General features: G+C 36.9%; 3 protein-coding genes across 3 annotated transcripts; 2 read left to right on the forward strand and 1 right to left on the reverse strand.

Annotated features, from left to right (window-relative positions):
* Positions 1-2,806: 2,806 nt before the first annotated feature.
* LOC6032341 (zinc finger protein 761) lies at positions 2,807-8,911 on the forward strand. The gene is made up of 5 exons (XM_038252409.1): positions 2,807-2,937; positions 3,552-4,016; positions 4,076-4,687; positions 7,125-7,936; positions 7,995-8,911. Exons 1-5 carry the CDS (start codon positions 2,929-2,931, stop codon positions 8,791-8,793), a joined length of 2,697 nt encoding a protein of 898 aa, XP_038108337.1. The 5' UTR covers positions 2,807-2,928; the 3' UTR covers positions 8,794-8,911.
* On the reverse strand, positions 5,776-6,678 carry LOC6032342 (transmembrane protein 60). The gene is made up of 2 exons (XM_038252410.1): positions 6,522-6,678; positions 5,776-6,467 (listed from the first exon to the last, which is right to left on the reverse strand). The coding sequence occupies exon 2, from the start codon at positions 6,454-6,456 to the stop codon at positions 6,025-6,027; it is 432 nt and encodes a 143-aa protein (XP_038108338.1). The 5' UTR covers positions 6,457-6,467; positions 6,522-6,678; the 3' UTR covers positions 5,776-6,024.
* A 3,303-nt stretch (positions 8,912-12,214) lies between the features above and the next one.
* Positions 12,215-18,029, forward strand: LOC6032340 (32 kDa beta-galactoside-binding lectin lec-3). Its single transcript, XM_038255798.1, has 4 exons — positions 12,215-12,508; positions 12,572-13,190; positions 13,323-13,402; positions 17,839-18,029. The coding sequence occupies exons 1-4, from the start codon at positions 12,482-12,484 to the stop codon at positions 17,935-17,937; spliced, it is 825 nt and encodes a 274-aa protein (XP_038111726.1). The 5' UTR covers positions 12,215-12,481; the 3' UTR covers positions 17,938-18,029.
* The last annotated feature ends 3,288 nt before the right edge of the window (positions 18,030-21,317 follow it).

Raw genomic sequence — 21,317 nt, forward strand, 5'->3', positions numbered from 1 at the left:
AATACATTGTTATCAACATTTATATAAATGCTCGTAAAGTTTCTTTGAAAAAAGGTTTTGTGTATTCAAGAAGAACGATTATTCCAAGAATTATCAATTTCTGTGAATTAATTATTATTTTTTGGTGAGTACTTTCTTTTTAACCAAAAAGTCTTTTTGAATCATTAGTCCAAACAAAAATGTATACACTTTGGCAGCAGTGCAGGAAAGTTACATACAAATATAAAAAAAAAACGGTATCTTGACACTTTTTTTTTATCGATTAAGTATCTTCGGTAAGTTGATTGATGGAATAAATTTTCGAAAATAATTTTAATTTAGAAAAACTGTCTGAAATACCCAAAACACAAAATGGTAAAAAATCATAAAAAATGATCGAGCTGCGATTTTTTCAACAACACATAAGGCTGGTACAAATTTTATTTAAAGTTTTTGTCCCTTCCTTCAAAGTTGCCCCGAAAAATCAGGGGGCAAAAAAAATTTTTTTTCATAGAACATCTAAATTTCAATCGAAAATTGAGTGCAATCAGCTGAAATCTATTTAAAATACATTCCCCTGCGTTTGGAATCATTGTTAAGCATGTTTGGGTTGATTAAATAATCTTTTGATTTTTTTTTTTAATTTTCGGTCTTTAATATCGCAAAAAGTTTTTTCCGTACATTTTTTGAAGACTAATAATTGCAAAACAACTGAACTAGCGTAAAATGCAATTTTAAACACTTTTTGCATTCAAATGTTGAGACTATGGCTTGTTCTTTAATTTTTTTGTTATATTTAATTTTTTTGTTTTTTTACTCAACGTCCATGTACATTTCTTCAAATCAGTTTTCTTAGTAAAGCATCAAAATAAAATGTTTTTCTGTATTTCTTAAACTATCTGCTGAAAATGCCAAGCATTTTGGAGATATTCTTTCTGTTAATTAAATATTCATTGACTTTTTTTTATTTTTTCTTTTATTTTTTCTATTATTTTTTCTTCCATATTTAATAATAATAATTTTGTATAAATTTATGATTACCGACGAATTGTTTTTGGAACAGAGATTTTTTAAACTGCCCAAAATATACATTTGAAAAATTTTCAAAAATAGTTTTGATTTCAGATTTAAACATGCTATTTAATAGTATTTTTTAGAAGTTGTAGCTATTTACATTAAAAAATCATTCTATTTTAGCTTTAAAAAATCGAATGGTTGAGAAAATTCTTTACTGCTTTCTTTGAAGGACAAATCTTGATCATGAAATTAAAAAAAAAATCCTGATTTAAATTTTATGGACAACTAATATTTTAGCAAACAAAGGTCAAATTAACAATATCCAAATTATGAAACATATGATTATTTTTACAAATATTTTGAATGTTTTAAATTAAATGGCACAATTTACAAATTTGAAACAAATATTCGTAGAAAAAACAAAAAGAAAAAACTCTAAAACTGTGCACTTTATTTTAAATTCTTAAAATTTCTTAACGAATGCAAATTATAGGTTTATCATTCAAATATTTTTGAATATTTTTGGCACAATTTACAAATTTGAAACAAATATTCGTAGAAAAAACAAAAAGAAAAAACTCTAAAACGGTGCACTTTATTTTAAATTCTTAAAATTTCTTAACGAATGCAAATTATAGGTTTATCATTCAAATATTTTTTTAAACATTTTCTGATTGATCAAAAATAATTCGCCCGTAATTCACTGCATCTTAAATATCGTTGTTAGCTTTTGCTTCAAATCAATTTATTTTTTTTCTCTTAAATATTTCGTTTGAGGGGTTTTTTCTGGCCCCCCTGAGACCGCTCGTGGTACCCACAGGGGTACATGTGGTCGAGAACCGCTGCTGTAGAGGAAAAAAATGCTAGTTTTCGCGATTTCTTCACTTAGAATAACAGGAATAATATTCTATTTGAGAAAAGAACATATTGAATACATTAAAGAGGGGCTTTTGTCAAAATTTAAATAAACTTAAAATATTTTCCCGGTTTGTCAGTCGAATTCCCGAGTTTTTCCCGGTTTTCTCCCGGTGGATAAAAATCCCGGGTTTTTCCCGGTTTTCCCGGTTTTTTCCCGAGGTGGCCACCCTGGTTTAAGAGGGGCCACATTATAAGCGGTATACGCACTTCGGAAGGAACCGGTCAAGAAAAAATGTTAATGGGCAGCAGCGGCAGCGCAAGCAAGTCAGAGAGGGTGAAGAAAAGCCCCAAGAAATCGCTCCCTCTCCTTTGTTCTGCTGATCGTAAAGCTGTTTCTTGACCCCTTTCCTTCCAATCTGCATACTAGCTTTAAAGCGTTTTCAACTGAAATCGAGTGATAGCAAGCAAGTTTCTATCATTTTTTTTGCAAAATAAGTTGTTTTAATAGTTAAAACCAGCCAATTGGATGGACTTAGGAGCGAGTGCTTAACCTGCCAAGCTTATGAGCATTTCCCCTACTCAAGTATGTATCAACTTACCTGAAAATGTTAGACACGTTAAGATTCACAACACTTTCTTAGCAATAACTTCTTTTTCTGATCAAATTGTTCGTTACTAGTATCTGTGGTATGTATTGCAAACATATTCACTTGAAAATTTTACTTTTGAACTGGCAAAACCACATGAGAACTTATTAATTTTTTGAACCGAACATTTTCTTTTGAATAACGGATTGCTTTGATCGAAAACAAAACAACACGCTAACTGACAGTTCAAACTTTCGGTTGAAATATTTCACCGATGCTTGTCGGCAACAAAACGATGTCGGCACAAAAAGCCGAACCCGTATCCACTTCGCGTTTCTTTCGCCGTTCTTCCGTCTTTTTTTTGACTTTTCGTTCTTTCTTCGCGTGTGTGTGGGCCACTCAAAAACCCAATGCTGACAACGTTCTGCAATGAAAATTTTGTAAAACCATTATTTACACCCGGAAAAATCGATTCAAATTGCTGCCAATGAACATGGTATGTACCCGAACGGAGATGAAAATCGAGAAAAGTGAGCTTTGCGAGCGATTTGGTGCGATTTTAGCGAATTTTCACTGCCCTGAAACACGTGAATTTGGCACCCCAAATGGCGTCATCGCTGGTGGGACCTGGTTCGGGTGACAGCTGTCGTTGTTTGGCTTGACGAGGGCTGGCGTAAAGAGGAATGTCAAAAGTTTTGTTTTGAAACGGTGCCGTATGATTTGGTTTTGCAGCGAAATTCTTATTGGAATAGAAATTGACTACAGTAATAACTCGATTTATCGCTTCACGATATTTTGGAATAAATATTCAGAAAAATCAAGAGAAAAATAAATATAAATAAACCCAACTGATTTTAAAAAAAAATCCAAGATAATTTAAATGCCTTTCAAATTAGTTTTTCTCAATAAAAAATAACACGTTTTATTTTTGAAGATTTTTTATTTGAATTGACCATTAATTTAAACCGCGATTGAGATCTGTAAAACAAATATTTCCAGAGTTTTTTTTAGAAAAGGTCCTATAAACATATTAATCACAATATCTTTTAGGACCTTTTTTCAATATTCTTAAACATGAAAATTTACAAATTTTATAATGTATTTCCGTAGATGCTCGGCGAGGCTGCGGCCGTGGTCCTGGGAGACCTCCACGACCAGCATCACCAGTTTGAGGAAACAGACCCGCTGTACTGCTACGTTTGCAACGTGGCCATCTCGAGCGCTGCCGACGAATCGATTGGCCAACTCTGCCAACTGTTCCCGATCATAACGGACGAGGAAGATGAAGCGCTCAGTCCTGCGCACATCCTCTCGAATCTGCTGCAGATCGACATCACGCCGGAGCTGTCCCACTCGCAGGCCATCTGTCTGCAGTGCAATCTGCTGTGCAACGAGTACCAACACCTGCTGGACCGTCTCGACTCGATCAAGTTGCAGTTGACCGTTAGCTACAACAGTACTGTGGCGAAACTGACCGCCAGTTTGACGGCCAAAGATCTGGTCGACGCGGAGGCGGAAGCGCTGGACGACGACGTTTCGCAGGGCTTGGAGCTTGCGGACCCAAATGCGGACATTGTGAGTTTTGAGAGCTCGTTTTGTCACTGCCAAATTATTAATTTCTCTCTTTCCGCTAGATCACCCTCGGAGATTTGACCGCTGTCGTTCCGGCCTCATCGGAGGTGACGGACATGGATTCCGAACCAACCATCATCCGCCAAATGCCCAAGTTACACTTCATACCACGGCCAACGGAGTGCAGCTCGCCAACCAGAAACAGCAACTCCAGGTCCATCATCAAGATGGTCCCAAAGGACGTCGAAACCGCCACCACGGACGTCTTCATCAAGTCCGAGATCTGCGAAATCCCGTCAACCATTACGATGGAGCAGTTCTTCGAGGGTAGCGACGGCAACATGGTGGAGATCATCGCCGACGAGGGCGATCCGGATTACATCTACGACAACGTGATCGAAACCATCGGCGGAGGATCCGGCGGCGGGGAGGCCGACGAAGACCCGGGTGGAAGTGACGGGGCGGAAGAAATCGGGACCACTACCATTTTGACGCAGGACGCCGATGGAAACGCGCTCGAGCTGACGAGTTGTTTGGCCAAGGACACCCAGCTACTGGCGGCAGGCGGGAGCACGCATCGAAGGCTGGAGGAGGACGACGGGGATGTTGCGGACGTGTTGATTGCGGCTGCGAACGAGAGTTTGGATCGGATGGTGAAGTCGAAGCTGGAGTCGGTGAGTAGACTTTTTTTTGGTGGATATTTGAGGATCGTCTGCTTGAAAGGCAGATCGCTTAACCATTTGGCTAAGTACCTGGACTTCCTAAAATTCTGGGTGCAAAACAAAATTTGACAACAGTACGTTTCAGAAGTTAAATATATATCTGAATTCATATGAGTGCATTTGCAAACCTTCAAAACGGATTTAGAAATATCTAAAAAAAAAAACAATTCGACCGTTCAGCAGAGCAACTCAAAACTTCCCCTGAGAAATGAAATGCCTCAGTCTTATAGTTGAATAAAAAAAAGGGCTGACCAAGACAATTTTGGGAGCTGTCCATACAAAAATGGTACGTAATTATTGGAAAATCTGTATCATGAATTTGCAAAGAATTTTTCTGATCGATTTGGAGTCTTCTACAAATTTGTGTGGACTATTCAGAAAAAATAGGTACACGGAACAAATGAGCGAATTTAAATTTCCTTTATTACAAAAAAAAAAACAATTCCTTAGCATTTTTATTTTTTTAATGTTGCAGAAGTACGGGCAACAATTTTGCCGCCGATTTTATATTATACAATACTTATAACTTTGCCAAAGACACCAAATCGATCATTAAATTTCTTCAAATGGTAAAGATTTTCGAAAATTTACGTACCATTTCAAATCCTTTGCGGTCGTACTAAGGGTCATTGTACTCAGAAAAATAAGCTTCATCGTTGTGAACAATAATATCACAAATTTAAGCTTAATGAGGACCCAATTTCGCCATTTCTAATGCGAATTTAAATGAAACTTTCGTAGTCGGAGTGAAAAATTTGTGCGAAAAGGTTTTATTTAATAATCTGACAGAAGTGCAAATTTTTCAATGATCTCAATTTCTGTGAAAATTTGCAAAATTTTCAATATTGTAATCTCGTATTTTTGGGAGGTTAAGATTTTTTTTTATATTTTTATCCAATTTTCAGATTTTCAATGGATACTTTTAGCAACGTAATTACATGTTGTTTCCCTTTTAGGGAACGTAAAATCAGTTGATTCCTGTAGCAAAACAGAAAAGAAAATAAGGGCTGTCATTGCTAGACAAATGAATGAAAAATCTTGATCTTGAACTTGAGTATTTTATTCATGTTGTCACACTTAAGTCTAAATTTTGCCGATAAAAGTACTCTTATTTTAAATACTTTTTTTTTATCATACATCAAAAACTACCTACAACCTACTTACGAATCTTAAAAACCCGACCACATCGCGCCCGTTCTCAGTCAATCCGTCCCGCATACAAGCCGGGTCTCGTCCGGTTGGTTCGCTCGCCCTCAGGGAGACGCCGTCAATCGCAGCTTCACGTACCCCTAGGACGAGGACGAGGCCCCGGCGCCGCCCGCCGTTTGCCGGCTGCTCTTGTTCGATCCGATCGAGCGCGGTTTGGGCTGCAGATTCGTGGCCATGTACACGATCAGCATGGCGAGCAGGCACCACACCGGGACCATCATCGCGTACAGCGGAATCGAGTTGTACTCGAGCTTCAGGCAGACCGCAATCTGGGACACGATCTTCAGCAGAATGCCGGCCACGTAGTACTCGTAGTGCCGGAAGGAGATTATCCGCTGGCGCTGGATGATTTCGATGACGACCCACGTGATGAGGATGGTGTCGTACAGCCACAGCGGGATGAACACCAGGAACCAGTTCCAGCTGATGCGGCTCTCGAGGCGAAGGCAAAGCAGGATCAGGAACACCAGCAGGATGAACCACGTAAACAGTGCGCGCTGCACGAAGCCCATTGCAGTGGAATCTAAAACGAAAGATGGTTGTTAAATTTGGCTTTGATTACAAATAAATCACCGACCTTAATTGATAAACAGAGATTTACTGAAAAACACTTGTTAAATTTACGAATCTATCGATTTTTCATCAATTTTTAGCATTTCTAAACTGGACTTGGAATCAGTGGAAGTGTTTTTGTTTACATTTTTTTACAAACGCAAGAGAAATGTCAAAAATCCCGTTGGATTATTTTTTCTTCAACGAAAATCAACTGCAACTGAAATATTTCACAGCTGATGGTTGTGCCGACACAAAAGAAATGATTCGCAAACAGGTTGACCTTCAAAGACGTGCGTATTATTTATAAAAGGAGGGGCAAGTCCAACGTAATTTAAAATATCTCACCTCAGTAACACTTTTTTGTAGAGCCGGTTCTGCCAAAATCCTGCTAGAATGCCGTTAGAATTATTTATAAGATCCACCTCTGTTAGAATTCTGCTACAATCCTGCTAGAACGCTGTGACTGGAATCAATCAAAAATTTAAACACGCCAATTTTTTTTCAAAATTTTTGTAATTTAATTTTAATTTTTTTTTTCTTAAGTTGCATTTTATAAACAGAATAATGTTACAATCTCAAAAAAAAAAAAAAAACAAAAAAGTTGGTTTCAAATCTTTCTTTGCAGCTCTTTTTCAAAACCAACGACAACTACTACTGCACGCTCTGTCCCGCCAGCGACGGTCCGCCGGCGGCCCACAATGTCAAAACCATCGGAATCCACCTGAAAACGGATCACGACGAAAAGATCCTGATCTGCGAGCGCTGCGATGCGGTCTTCCGGCGACGCACCCAGTACAACGAGCACATGGACAAGCACGTGGCATCGGAGCTCGGGTCGGACTTTCGATGCGACGTCTGTGGGACGGAGTTTGCAAACATCCGGACGCTGCGGATGCACCGTAAGACGCACGTGGCCACGCCCAAGGTTTGGTCATGCCACGTGTGCCAGAAGAAGTACAGCAGTAAAAATCTGCTAGACGAGCACAGCAACATGCACTCTGGGAAGCGTCCGTTCAAGTGTCCTGTTTGTCCGAAGGACTTCGCCTCCAAGTACACGCTGTCCGCTCACATGAAGATCCACCAGGACCGGGAGCGGGTGTTCAACTGCAAAGAGTGCGGCCGTGGCTTCTACAGCCAACATAATCTAATTCAGCACGAAAAGATCCACCTCGGAGTGAGGGATTATGCGTGCACAGATTGCAACAAAACGTTCATGTCGCAGCACAACCTGGACATTCACAAGATCGTTCACCTCAACTACAAACCGTTCATCTGCCGTACGTGTGGGAAGGGTTTTGCGCGGAAGGCGGAAATTAAGGACCACGAACGGACGCACACCGGCGAGCGTCCGTTTGTCTGTGATATCTGCGACGCGAGTTTCTCGCAGCGGTCCAACCTGCAGTCGCACAAGCGAGCAACGCACTTCAACGATAAGCGGTAAGTTGAGAGACCAAGCGCCTCCATCGCATTTTCCTTTCATTGAATCTTCTTCCAGGTACAAGTGTGACCTCTGCAACCGGTGCTTCAAGCGGCGCCGTCTGCTCGATTACCACATCAAGGCGTGTCACACCGGCGAACGGCCGTACAAGTGCGAAGTTTGCGCGGCGACCTTCGTCTACCCGGAACACTTTAAAAAGCACCAGAAGATCCACACCGGCTCGAAACCGTTCGCCTGCGAAGTGTGCAGCAAGACGTTCAACAGCCGGGACAACCGGAACGCGCACCGTTTTGTCCACAGCGACAAGAAACCGTACGAGTGCGTGACCTGCGGGGCCGGATTCATGCGCAAACCGCAACTGTACTCGCACATGCAGCAGCGGGGCCACCTGAACGATACGATCGTCGTGAACCAGCCGCGCATTACGAACGACGACTTGCTCGAGTTTGACACGACGACCGATTCCATCGGCGATCCGCTCGAGCTGGACAAGCAGGGAATCGTCTACGAGGAAGATCCGGACGAGCTGGAGGGCGCGCGGGATGAGTACTACATCGAGGAGGAGGAAATGGAAGAGGACGATGGCGAGGAGGAGGAGGACGACGAAGGAGGAGCGATTCCCGGAACGAGCCAGCTGGTGCTGCCCGGTACGGTGGAGCTGTCCGAGTCGACGGCACTGTTGGCCGCCAGTGAGGGCTTTATCGACGAAACGGACATCATCAGTCAGGATTTGGACGACGATGATGACGAGGAAGGTGGTGCTGGGTCTGGAGGTGGGATGCAGTTGGTGAAGCTGAAGATTGCCAACCCCAACGGAAAGGATGGCATCGCGTGGGTGAATTTGGTTTCTCAGTGAGAAACGTGGAATGTGAAAAAGTGAATTTCAAATGTGTTTGGAACAAATTCCAAAGAAAGCATTATATTTTTAGTAGGATAATTAGGCGAAACAATACAATAAAATAGCTTACATTTCATCGTTTGTTTTATTTACCTATGAGAATAATCCATGTTGTTTTCATTTGAATGGGAATCTTACTAACCCTCCATGCCCAATTTTTTTCGAAAATATTTATTATTTCCGTGTTTAAGAGGTCATTTTGAGCAACTTTTGTTCTACGAAAAAAAAATATTTCTCTTGTTTTATGTTTTTCTTGTTTCACTTTTAGTATTATAATTTACATTTATCTTGTTTAGTTTAGTTTTGTTTTTGGTAGTATTTGGCCTATTCTACCACCTCCAAATACTACATTTTGCCTATCTAATTTTTTCATGTTTTTATAGTCACTTTTTCAAGTTTTTACTTGTTTCTCACATTTTCTGCTATAAAATGGCACCATTATCATTCAAATTGTAAAAAAATGAAAAATGAACTAGAAAAATTACTGCATACTTCTTTTTACTTAAAATAAAGGAAATTTTAGTAAAAAACACAGCCAAAGTTGACCCCTAAAAAAATTACATTTTTAAAAACATTGGCAAAGTCACATAAAACAAGTAAAACTTCCAACCTATGAATTTCAAGAGTTCTTCTCTCCAATGCTTGCGGGTTGGGTTGTAGAGGGTTAGGCTGGTACAAATATTTTTAAAAGTTTTTGTCACCCCCCCCTTCAAAATTGGCCAGAAAAAACAGGGGGCAAAAAAAATATTTTTACAATAAACTTCAAAATTTCAATGAAAATTCAAGTGCAACCAACTGAAATCAAATTATAATACATTCTCCTGCGTTTAAAATCATTTTTAGCATGTTTGGGGTTATTAAAAAATCTTAAGATTTTTTGAAAATTTTCGATGCAAAATCTTTTTTTTTGATACAATTTTTGTTTTTGTCAGATCTTAGATTTTTTGAAAACTAATGATTGCAAAACAACTGAACTAGTGTAAAATGCATTTTAAAACACTTCTTTCATTTAAATGTGAAGACTATGGCTTGTTATTTAAATTTTTATATTTTTTATTTTTTTTGCCCCCCCCCCCCCCCTTGACCTGGGCCAGGGCCGAGGGACAAAAACTTTTTTAAATATTTGCATCGACCTTAGGAGAAAATAAATTCAAAATAAAAAAAATTCACATACAAAGAACATGTCCAAAAATATCTTTTAGCATTTGTGAGTTAGTTTTTAAACTGTTGCTTTTTTTTTATTTTGCTTTATTATTTATTATATTAATAATTCTTTTGCAATGCAAAGTTAATACATATGTTGTTGTTGATTTTATTAGGGGAACTTTAACCCTATGGGTCATTCGCTCCCGTTGGTAAAAAGTTAATACATATAATTTGTTAAAAATCCTTACAATCCTTGACCTGATGCACAGTTTATACTAACAGGCTATCGTAACCAATAAAACAAAATACAAAAAAAAAACAAAAAATGAACATTTCGTAAAAACAATTCTGCGTCAATGGGATTTCGATCTAAAAAATCAGACCACCCCTTCCTTTTTGGAACCACCCAATAATTCGCCTTTTTGCAAAAACTGCTAAAAACCTCCATTTTCATACTGCGGTACCTATGTAATACCAAGCTGTAAAAAGTCGTGATACATTTTCCATATGAACATTGTTTTCAGTGCATGTTGCACACTTTTACTTTTTACTTTTTACTTTTTACTTTTTACTTTTTACTTTTTACTTTTTACTTTTTACTTTTTACTTTTTACTTTTTACTTTTTACTTTTTACTTTTTACTTTTTACTTTTTACTTTTTACTTTTTACTTTTTACTTTTTACTTTTTACTTTTTACTTTTTACTTTTTACTTTTTACTTTTTACTTTTTACTTTTTACTTTTTACTTTACTTTTACTTTTTACTTTTTACTTTTTACTTTTTACTTTTTACTTTTTACTTTTTACTTTTTACTTTTTACTTTTTACTTTTTACTTTTTACTTTTTACTTTTTACTTTTTACTTTTTACTTTTTACAAATATTTTCCAATGTCCTTTTAATAATGGGCCAATTAGGCTGTTGCAAATATTTTTCAAAGTTTATATTTATGTTGAAATACTTTTTACTTTTTACATTTTTTGGGCCGAAAATCAGGGGGCAACAAAATATTTTCTCAAAAACCTTCAAAATTTCAATGGAAATTTAAGTGCAATCTGCTAAAAACAATTTAAAATAAATTCCCCTGCGTTAAGAATCATTTTTTTGCATATTTATTTAAATTTTTAAAAAATTTCGTAAAATGCTTTTTAAAACACTTTTTGCATTCAAATGTTGAGACTGCGGCTTGTAAATCAAGGCTCATAATTATCATTTATGTTACAGTCCAGACTCGATTATCTGAAGGTCTCGGAAAAAGTTCACTTGGATAATCGAATCACGATTTTTTTTGTTGTATAACTTTTTATTGTTGAGCTTAGGAATGACCCATAAACTACGCTAAAATGATTTAGAATTTTTAAATCCAAGATAGCGGTGATCAACCATTAAAAAAATGCAGTTTTTTGGCTATCAACAATTCAAAATTGACTAAAATGGGTTCGTAGAACTCAAATTTTATGTTAAAAACAAGAAAATAAAAAAACACAGCAATTTTTTTTTGTTCGTGATTCGATTATCCGAAGTCCCAAACCTTCGGATAATCGAAACTTCGGATAATCGAACTTCGGATAATCGAGTCTGGACTGTACAAGTTTTTGATGTTTGATTCTTCATATAAACATTTAAATTATTCAAACTGATTTTGAAAAAAAAAAATCGCTTAGAATTCTTTTTTAAAAACCATTATTGGTTGATTGTATATCCGCAAAAAAATCCAAACTCAAAATAAACCTTGGGCCAAAAACCATTGTTTCATTTATTTCGCGATCTTGACACTCCTCCCCCACATCTTAATAAAAAAAATTAATTCAATCACGATCAGTTAAAAAGCAGTCAAAAACACTCTCTCCAAAAACCAAAACGCTCATGTAACCCACGCCAAATTGACTCCCGTTTCGTTATTGACACCAGCCCCTCAAAAAAAAAAAAAAATCACCGAAAACATTTACTCCTTTCCCAATGTGCTTCGAATGACCATGATAGACAACAAAATAAAGCAAGATGATGATCAAGGTCGGTACAATCCCCAATCGGGGATTTTTTCGAGGTAATTGTCCTAAAGATCCAATAAAAACATTCCAAAGTTGAGTTGCTTGAACGTGAACTTCAGCGTCGCGACGCGCCCTCATTGAGTACGAAAGTGCTGTCAGTTTTTTTTTTTCTCTAAAGTACTTACCATGAATTGATTGCAACCCCTATGCTGTAACAAGAAAAGAACAACTTGCGCGCGAACATGTTTTCTGACCTGATGGTTGAGATCGCCGCGTCAACCAGTCCAGTACGGCCGACGAAGCGGTTAAGGTGTAACCTACGCGTACTTCCAACTGTTTTTGGTCGCATGCGGCTTTATTATGCAATTTTACAGCACTACTGTTTTCAATGTCGCACTTTCGAAAATCCAGTTTCTGCGAGCTGCGATCGGACTGCCAATTTCGGACTTACACAGAACCGCCCGATGCTGTAACTCGCACTCTCAGTGATCGGCGATCCTCGACGGCGGAATGACTTCAAACCAGGTGCTGGCTCCGGTTGGTTTCTTCTAGAAGGTTGGTTCAACTTCAATTCTTTCTGACGTTCGTTTTTCCCATTAGACACTACCCTTCATGGGTCAACTCCCGGGCCCAATGGTCCCAGGTTGTCGGATTCGCCTCAAAGCCAAGATCAACCGTCCGAACGGCGATCTTCGGCTTCACCTTCAATCCGGCGCTTCCCTGAACCCGATGGACGACATCCCGTTGCATTTGACCTTCCTACCGGCAACCCGCGAAGTCATCCGGAACAGCTACGCCGCAGGTCGCTGGGGTCAGGAAGTCCGCACCCCAAACAGTCCCATCAACTTCGAGGAGGACTTTGACCTCGCGATCAGCGCCCATCTCCAAGGATTTAACCTGGAAATCAACAGCGAACCTCCAACCAGCTTCAACAACCAATCCCCACAAGACCGCATCACCCACATCTTCCTCACCGGTGGTGCCGTAGTCCAGGCCATAACCTACGACAACTGGATCGTCACGCCATCAATCCCGAAGGAGATCATGCCGAGTGCCCCCGCGTTCGCTCCCAGCCCGGTGCCGGTTCCGTTCCAGATTCCGGCGTGGCCACACACCGGGCACGTGCAGTTCTTCGGGCCACCGCCGCCAATGCTGTATTCGCCCCAGCAGCCGGCCTTCAATCCGGCCATGATGATGGGGCCGCAGCAGCCGTTGTTGGGTGAGGCTTCAGTTTTGAACTGAGTTTAAAATAAGTGCAACTACCTCGGACGGTAACGGGATAAGTTGTGTGGAAAGTGAAAGTATTCGAGTTGTGATAGCGTTTTTTTTTCTGGTATTCTTTTTTTTGTAGTGAATATCCCTGGATTGGCCCAGAAGAATAACGATAATGGAACTACTATGCAGTACCAAATTATGGTGACTGTGCTTTGGGTAAGTACTAGTTTTGTCATAACAGTCCGTAACTTTAAAAAAATGATATGGAATTCGACTGAGCTTAGTAGGTTCAAAATTCCTCAAGGAGTAGGCTTCAACAAATTTTATTTTTTTTCAGAACTTAATTGACTATAATGAAAATAAAATTCTTGAAAAAAGGATTGTTTGAATACCTTCAACGGGGGACATTGGGTTTGTCAAGTTAGATTGGATCATACAAAATTATTTATTTTTGAACACATGTTTGAATCTTAAAACCTACTGCATTTTCAGATTTTTTGGAAAATTATCAGATAAAACCAAGTAAACTTGTCCCTGAATGACATGAACGAAACTTTAAATTGCAGAATCGGAACTCAAAATATTATAAATTTACATGCATTTGCAGCAATTTCTTAGTAGAAACAAGCCTTACCCGACAAACTTCGTCTTGTATTTTGTTCGTTTGTTGACGTTTTTTCCTTTTTTGCTACTCAGCCTCCTGTGATCAAAATTTGATTTTACGTAACTTTTTTCATACAATTTGCCGATGCTCCGGAATCGGTTCCAGACTGGCCAAAGTGTCAATTAATTAGCGTATAAACCTTCCTTGGGCTTATGGCCTATCTACAATCACTTAGCTTAGAAAGTTCACTTAGCTTAGGAATTTGAATCAATGGAAATGAAGACGAGCTTCTACAATGGAAAAGTAATCAAATTAGAAACTGACGTATGGTTTGAAAAATTTCAAAATCTACGGTAAGTTGACGTTTCAATATCAAAGGTAAACAAACAACTGCATAGCAACGTATATCAGCCCAGCAAAATTTCTAAGTTGATTGTGGATGACGGCCGTAAGTTGCGTACTTTCCTAAGTAACTACTTTACTTAGATGTTCTAAGCTAAGTGATTGTAGATAGCCCATTATACGAACCCAACGCAACAAAGAGCACCTCGATCCGACGATCCGTGTTGAATTGATTCGCGTTCGAACAAAACCGTCGAAATTTTTTATATATATAGATACAATTATCTACTAAAACCGGAAATGGATTTTATTTGTATTTTTTTTTTATTTAGCTCAAACTTTTAGGAGCCTTCCCTATGACCAAAGAAGTTATTTTGTGTCATTGGTTCAGCCATACAAGTCTCCATACAATTTTGGCAGTTGTCCATACAAAAATGGTACTAAATATTCGAAAATCTGTAACTTTTGAATGAATTTTCTGATCATTTTAGTGTCTTCGTCAAAGTTGTAGGTATTATTGAGAAATAAGGCTTTCTAGGCCCAGTGAAAAAAATATAATTTAACCCAAAAAAGACGAACTTCTCGTCACAGTGTCCTGATGCAAACAATGCACAGTGGTCCAGATCGCAAAATTAAGTGGAAAATGGATTTTCCGAAAATTGGTTAAGTTTTGGAGCTTTGGTGTCTTCAGAAGAGTTGTTGCATATAGAAAGGGGCAACTTTTGGTTTGGTTGAAAATTAGAGTGGTTCACGATTAGGGTGTTTTTGAAAATCTATCTTTACAGGAATATTTTTGGGATTTTTTTTGTCTTCTAGAAAGTTGTTGGGCTTGCCATTTCAAGCAACTTTGTCGAAGATACCAAAATTTTATCTCGTAATCTACGCCTTCTACGACCAAATTTACAGAAAGCATCTGAGCAAACCTTCAAAAATCAGTTTTATTAACGTGGCAATTCAGGGTTAAGTTTTAGAGAAAAGTATTGGGGGCACTTTTAGAGCTCTAAAAAACAAACATTTTTATTATCTGACAAGTCAATTTGGACTTAAGAGTCAAAAGTTACAGCGATTTTAAGGTAAAATAAAAATGCAAATTTAAAACTTAAATATCTCAAAAAAGCGCAAGCCAAGTTTTAAGCACCAGGTTGCATTTGAAAGAAGAGATCCAGCACTACAAACGTTGAAAAAATCTCAGGGGTGTTTTTCTTTAAAAGATATCTCATTTGAAAAAGTCTAATTTTCAAGGGAAAACTTTATGGGACCACCCTAACGAATTTCGAAAGCTGTCCAAATATATGTTTTAAATGATAATTTTACATGGAAACCCAAAATATGACCAAAAATCGGTTTTTCGAAACTTTGGGTCAATTCTGAGGGCAGATTCGGATTCAGCGGGCAAAATTACATGGAAAAACTCATTTTCCCAAAATACGTATTTTTTTTTATTTTCGAGAGTTTTTATATGACCAAAACCCGCAACAGCCATAGAGTATGAGTATGAGTATGATCAAAAATTCTGCCGCCGAGTTATGAAATTATGAAAAAAGTGATTTTTGTACAAAATCTAATTTCATACATAATTTTTTTGACCAGATTTTTTTATGTAAAATTTGTAAAATTTTTGAATACATTTCAAAAGTGCGCAATATTGAATGTGTATCCCTTTTGAAATGATATTCTTGAATAAAAAATTAAACTAGAGTTTTTTTTAACAGGTCCTATAAGCTATTAGGTTTCATATGTTTATAGGACCTTTTTTTAAAAAAAAACTATAGAAATATTGTTTTCGGAAAGATCGGAAAATTTCAAGAAATGTTTCATATTTCAATATTGAAAATCTAACCATTAGTTGCTAAGATATCGGCATTAGAAAATGGAGGGTTGTTTGGGAGAGACTTAGAAAACATCAATTTTCTTGTTTTTTTTTTTCTTTTAGCCACTGTATCTCAGCAACCAGAGGTCCAATCTTCAATGTCTCTTGGACATTTTTATAGAAAATTTCCTGAGCCTTTAAAAAAATGTTTTTAGAAGTGGTCACTAATGGTCACTATTTTTAAAAATCGAAAAACTGCAAACTCCAACTTTCGGTTTGCCCCGTTTACAAGATTTAGCAACCGAAAGTTTAATTGCAGCGACATATTTGCAGTTTTTCGATTTTTAAAAATAGTGACCATTAGACCACTATATAAAAAAATTGTATTGCAAATTCAATTATACATAAAAAAAACTCGACCAAAAAAATTGTATGTATAAAATTTAGATTTTTTCCAAAAATCACCTTTTTTCTAAAATGCTTAACTTTGAGACAAATTTTTGCGGATTTTGGTCTCCTACAACATATAAAAAAATCTCAAAAATCAAAAATACGTATTTTAGGAAATTGACTTTTTGTATAAAAAGTTGATTAAAAATCGGCAAATTTGTTTTCCTTGTACCTATTTTTTTGTATGGACAGCTGCCAAAATTGTATGGAGATTTGTATGGAATGGTGAACCAGTGACACAACATAGCATCTTTGGCCATAGGGAAGGCCCCCATAAAAATTGAGCCAAATTAAATAATAAAAATGGTTGAAATCGGCCGATTTCGAAGAGAATTGCTTAATTGTGAAAGATTTTAGTTTCAACTTGATTTGATGGCAATAAATTGACATTAAAAAAAACATTTTTGTATGTAAATTTACGACAAAGGAGTTTTTTTTTGCTTTATCTCAAAACTTTTGTTTTGTTAGTTTTTTTTTCTCACTTTTTACATCAAATTTGAGTTCTGCGATCCCATTTTAGTAAAATTTGAGTGTTGTTTGTCTGTTACGTAACCAAATGCATTTTTTTAATATTTCATTACCATGGCCGCCATCTTGGATCTAAAATATTCAAATCACTTGAGAGCATTTTCGGGGTCAAATAGTAGTACAGTCGACTCTCTGGTTGTCAATATCCAAGGGACCGTCGAGGAAGAGAATCATCAGTTTACAGAACGATGCAAAAGGAAGACTCGATTGATTTTTTTTTTCTTGATACTTTGCTATGGGAGAGAATCATGGCAACGTCCAGCAAACAAAAACAAACTTATGTCAAACACCCTTCAAAGCTTTGTTTCTCGAAGAAAAATGTATATGCAAGCCATGAGAAAGTGAAATTATTGACTACCGGAAGAGATTTTTAAAGCAAGCAGAATCCAAGGGACCGTCGAGGAAGAGATCCTTCAAGCAAGAGAAAATATCGAAGAATGAAGAGAATTGGAGTATGCAGATTGAAGGGACTGAAGAAATCATCGATAGATGGAGCAATATTGATATCGAGAAGATCGACAACCAGAGAGTCGACTGTAGTTTAGTCGTTTAGTAATAGCTTAGTAGTTTATGCAATAAATTACCAATAGATGATTTTTCAGCACGAATCGTTCATTTATCCAACGAGGTTTACCGAGCGACGAGTGCTGAAAAAATCAAGTTTTGCAACGAGTTGCTTACAACATTTTTTGCAATCCCGAAAACGCTTTTTGAATGGAATTTTATGTCACACATGTGTTAAGTAACACACCGCTCAAATAAAAAAAAAATAAAAATGTTACGTTTTGATACTATTGCCGAAAAGTTTAGCTTTTTTTCAATCTTTTGAAAATTGAGTTTCTTGAATATGATTTTCATCTAAAAATTTTGAGCTAAAAATATTAAAACTGACTATTTTATTTTGCGTCTTGCTTTTAGAAATTGGTCTGCGTCTTGTTCAAAATCCTCAAATACATTGCGGTTGCCGTGATCTGTGGATTTGGTGTGTACATAATTTCGAAAAGATTACGATTGTAAATCAGTACATAAGCTCAAGCTCACGGGTGTTTGGTAAGTAATGTTGCATTAACTGCTATAGCTATAAGTTCTAATAATAATACTATAATAATATAAATAAAATGAAGTCTAATACCTTTAAATAATTTATACGTTTACTTTATCCGAAAAACTCCCTTATCGGATCAAATTCAATCTATTTGCTTATAACCATAAGATATCTTTTAATATTTCAGACATATGAGCATCGTGTCCCAAATTCGAACATGGAATGTATTTCCAGCTGTTGTTGAGCCGCCTATAGCAAATCGAATGACAGGTTTTATTTTGATTCCCACGACACGCGACGAACGACAAAATTACGACGAACCCGTCAACCATACTCTCGGTTAATGTTTTATCGATTGACGTATTAGGACAGGTTTTCGGGAGGTTTAAGGTTTGAAGCGTCGGAAGCTATCGAGGTCAAACTTGAGTTTGAGTTCGACTAGAATGAATTTCAAAGTATTCTACGATGGGATTCTAACAAATTTTACAGGTTAGTTATGAAAACCAATCCACGTGCTGTTGTTCTATGGGAAAACGTGGGTGTGTGCCATTGAATGAATTTACATTAAATTTACTACGTATCAACAAAAAGGTCCCTGCCCACCCCTTATACGAACAACTTCATCGGCTTCACCCCTCGCTAATCCACAGATTTCGGCACATTCGAGCTTGCTCCCACGCTTCCAAGACTTGGTTTTACACTGAAAAAAGTTAGATGTTGAATTGAAGATTTTTATTTTTAAATTTTTTTTTTTATTAAATGGGTTTCAAAAGATAGGAAATTGAACAATTTTAATATCCAATTATTATTTTTTTATTTTTGTCATATTTTCCGTGTGTGTGATGACAGAGTATTTTCCACGTCGTCATCAACCCCAGGCAGCAGTGTTCCAACTTACTGGGAAAAGCTTTTTCCACGGTGACGTCAATGGTTGAGGTTAAGTCTGAAATTTCCTAGGAATGCTTTTCTCGTGGATTATTATTTCAAATGGGCTTAAATATAAGTTCATATAAATTACTATTAAAAAAGAGTTATTCAATTTTTCATTAATCACATAAACTTTAAGTTTAATATTTCATTGGCCCTTTTCAGAGCATTACCCATCATTTGCGGAGATTTTCCTCCCAGCAGCGTTAATATGGTTTTCGTCGTTTTTTCTCCACTAAAGTTATTGCCGTTTCCCACCGGAATTCTTACGTGAGCCTTTTATCCTCTCGCCATGCAATAAAGTGATATGCTGTATGTATTGGAATTTGATTGATTCAAGCCGCAATTCCGGTGACACGCTGTGAGCTCTTCCTGGCAGTGGCAACTAAATTGCTTACATGTTTTGACCGCGCAAGTAGAATTGATTGCCAGCAGATTGCGTAGTACAAGTTCTGACTTTGAGTGGCACCACTTGGCACCCTTGAGGGCCAAGGGTAATTGGCCACTTCCTCCACGAAACCGTGCAATTTTATCGTTTGACCACTAGACATTCAATACTTAAATTTAAAAACATGAAAAATCACCTGAATAAAAAAAATTAAGAAAGCTATTATCATCAATTTTATTTATTACGCCATGACCAATACTTACTCCCCTCATTTGCCAGCGTCACCATCAAACTGACACAAAGTGCCGCCCGTCTCCATGATCGAACTTCAACGCATCACTTTAAATATCATAAAAGGGGAAGAGAGAAAAACAACTCGCCTCCGGTAGTGACGAGCGTCGCGACGTCGGCGCCGCCAACTGTCAACAGTGGAGGAGACGCACCGTTTCGCACGTGTGTCACTTTGCATTGCATGAAAGGAAACACAAGAAAATTTGTGATTTTGCGTCGTAGAATTTTTGTTTTCATCTTCATTCTGCAATCGATCGAAGGAGGCGCACATGCCATCAATCATAATTTCCTTCGCTTTTTTTCTGAATTTATCCGATGACGTTGGTGGATGGCAACCAGTCACGGCCTTCGAGGCGAACTTTTCAATGGATGTTTGTTTATCGAGAGGGAAATTGGCAAGGGGAAGTTTGGCGAAGATTCCAATTATTTTTCAAATCGGACCATCCCCTAGTTTTGTGAATGACCCTAATGTTTTAAATTTTTTTTAAACTTATTGCTCAACTTACTGTTTGATACCTTTTCTACTGCGGCAGTTTACTAGCATCAAAAGTACTATTTTTTGCGAATTCAAAATGACCGGATGATGGTATTGAAGCATACTAAGCTTAGTAAAGACAAAAAAAAACAAATGATTGGTAGAAAAGAAAAGAGTTTTTTTTTTTTTTTGAAAAGGTTCAATAAACCAAATTTTCAGTTTTTGTATTTTGGGTGTTTCAAAAAACACCCAAAAAGCAAAAACTGAAAATTTTGTTTATTGGACCTTTAAAAAATCTCAAGAAATATTTAATAAATTTTGAAAAGTTTTATTATGTTTTGATTATCACAATTTTAAAAACATTGATAAATAAGATTCATTTAGCATTCTTAAAGTGACAAAATTTTCTAAATGGAAATGGATCTGAATCGGAAAAAGGTCATGCCATATAGATTTTTTTTACAATTTTACATCAAGAACAGTTAAAAGAAATTAGTTACTTGTTTTAAGTGTTTTTGAAATAGAATTGAAATAAAATAATTTAAAGTGTGCACAGCAACCAAGGAAGTTGTTGTCTTCTTATTCTAAAATTGTTGAACTTACGAACCCAATCCTAAAATAATTTGATTATAAAAATTTACAAAGGTTGTTGTAAATTGTTATGGAAATAGTAGCTAGTAAATGTCTGTAACAAAAATCTGAGTGCAAAAGCTTTGGTTGATGTGCACCGTTAAGGCACTTTTAGCACAACAAGTAAATATTATTTATTTATTTTTGATACTAAATTGGTATTCGTGGAAACACCAATAAATATAAAAAAAAGTTTCTCATTAATTTTGAACAATTTTCTAACTTTTTATTTACTTTAACTTAAATTTAAATTTAAATGCATTGCATTGAAATTTAAAAAATCGTCAAGCAAATAGTAATCTCACTGATGGTTCATTTGACATTATCAATTCAGTTTGCATATTTTTAATCTGAAATTTGCAAGAAACACAGTGGCTACCGTCACCCTTGATGGGTCACCCCATTAGGTCTAGGGGGTGAGATTGGGTCACACAAATGTAAGCCTTTTTGTATGACCCAATGTCACCCCTGATAACAGTTTCGTAATTTCAAATAAAAAATTTCTGCGAAACTATGTTTTAAATCTCCAGAGCAATTCTCTCAGATTTCGGTTATTCGATTTTTTTGTATTTTTTAATCCGACTGAAACTTTGTTGGTGCCTTCGGTATGTCCAAAGAAGCCATTTTGCATCATTAGTTTG

Source organism: Culex quinquefasciatus, chromosome 2 (genome assembly GCF_015732765.1).
Source record: "Culex quinquefasciatus strain JHB chromosome 2, VPISU_Cqui_1.0_pri_paternal, whole genome shotgun sequence".
Lineage (NCBI taxonomy): Eukaryota > Metazoa > Arthropoda > Insecta > Diptera > Culicidae > Culex > Culex quinquefasciatus.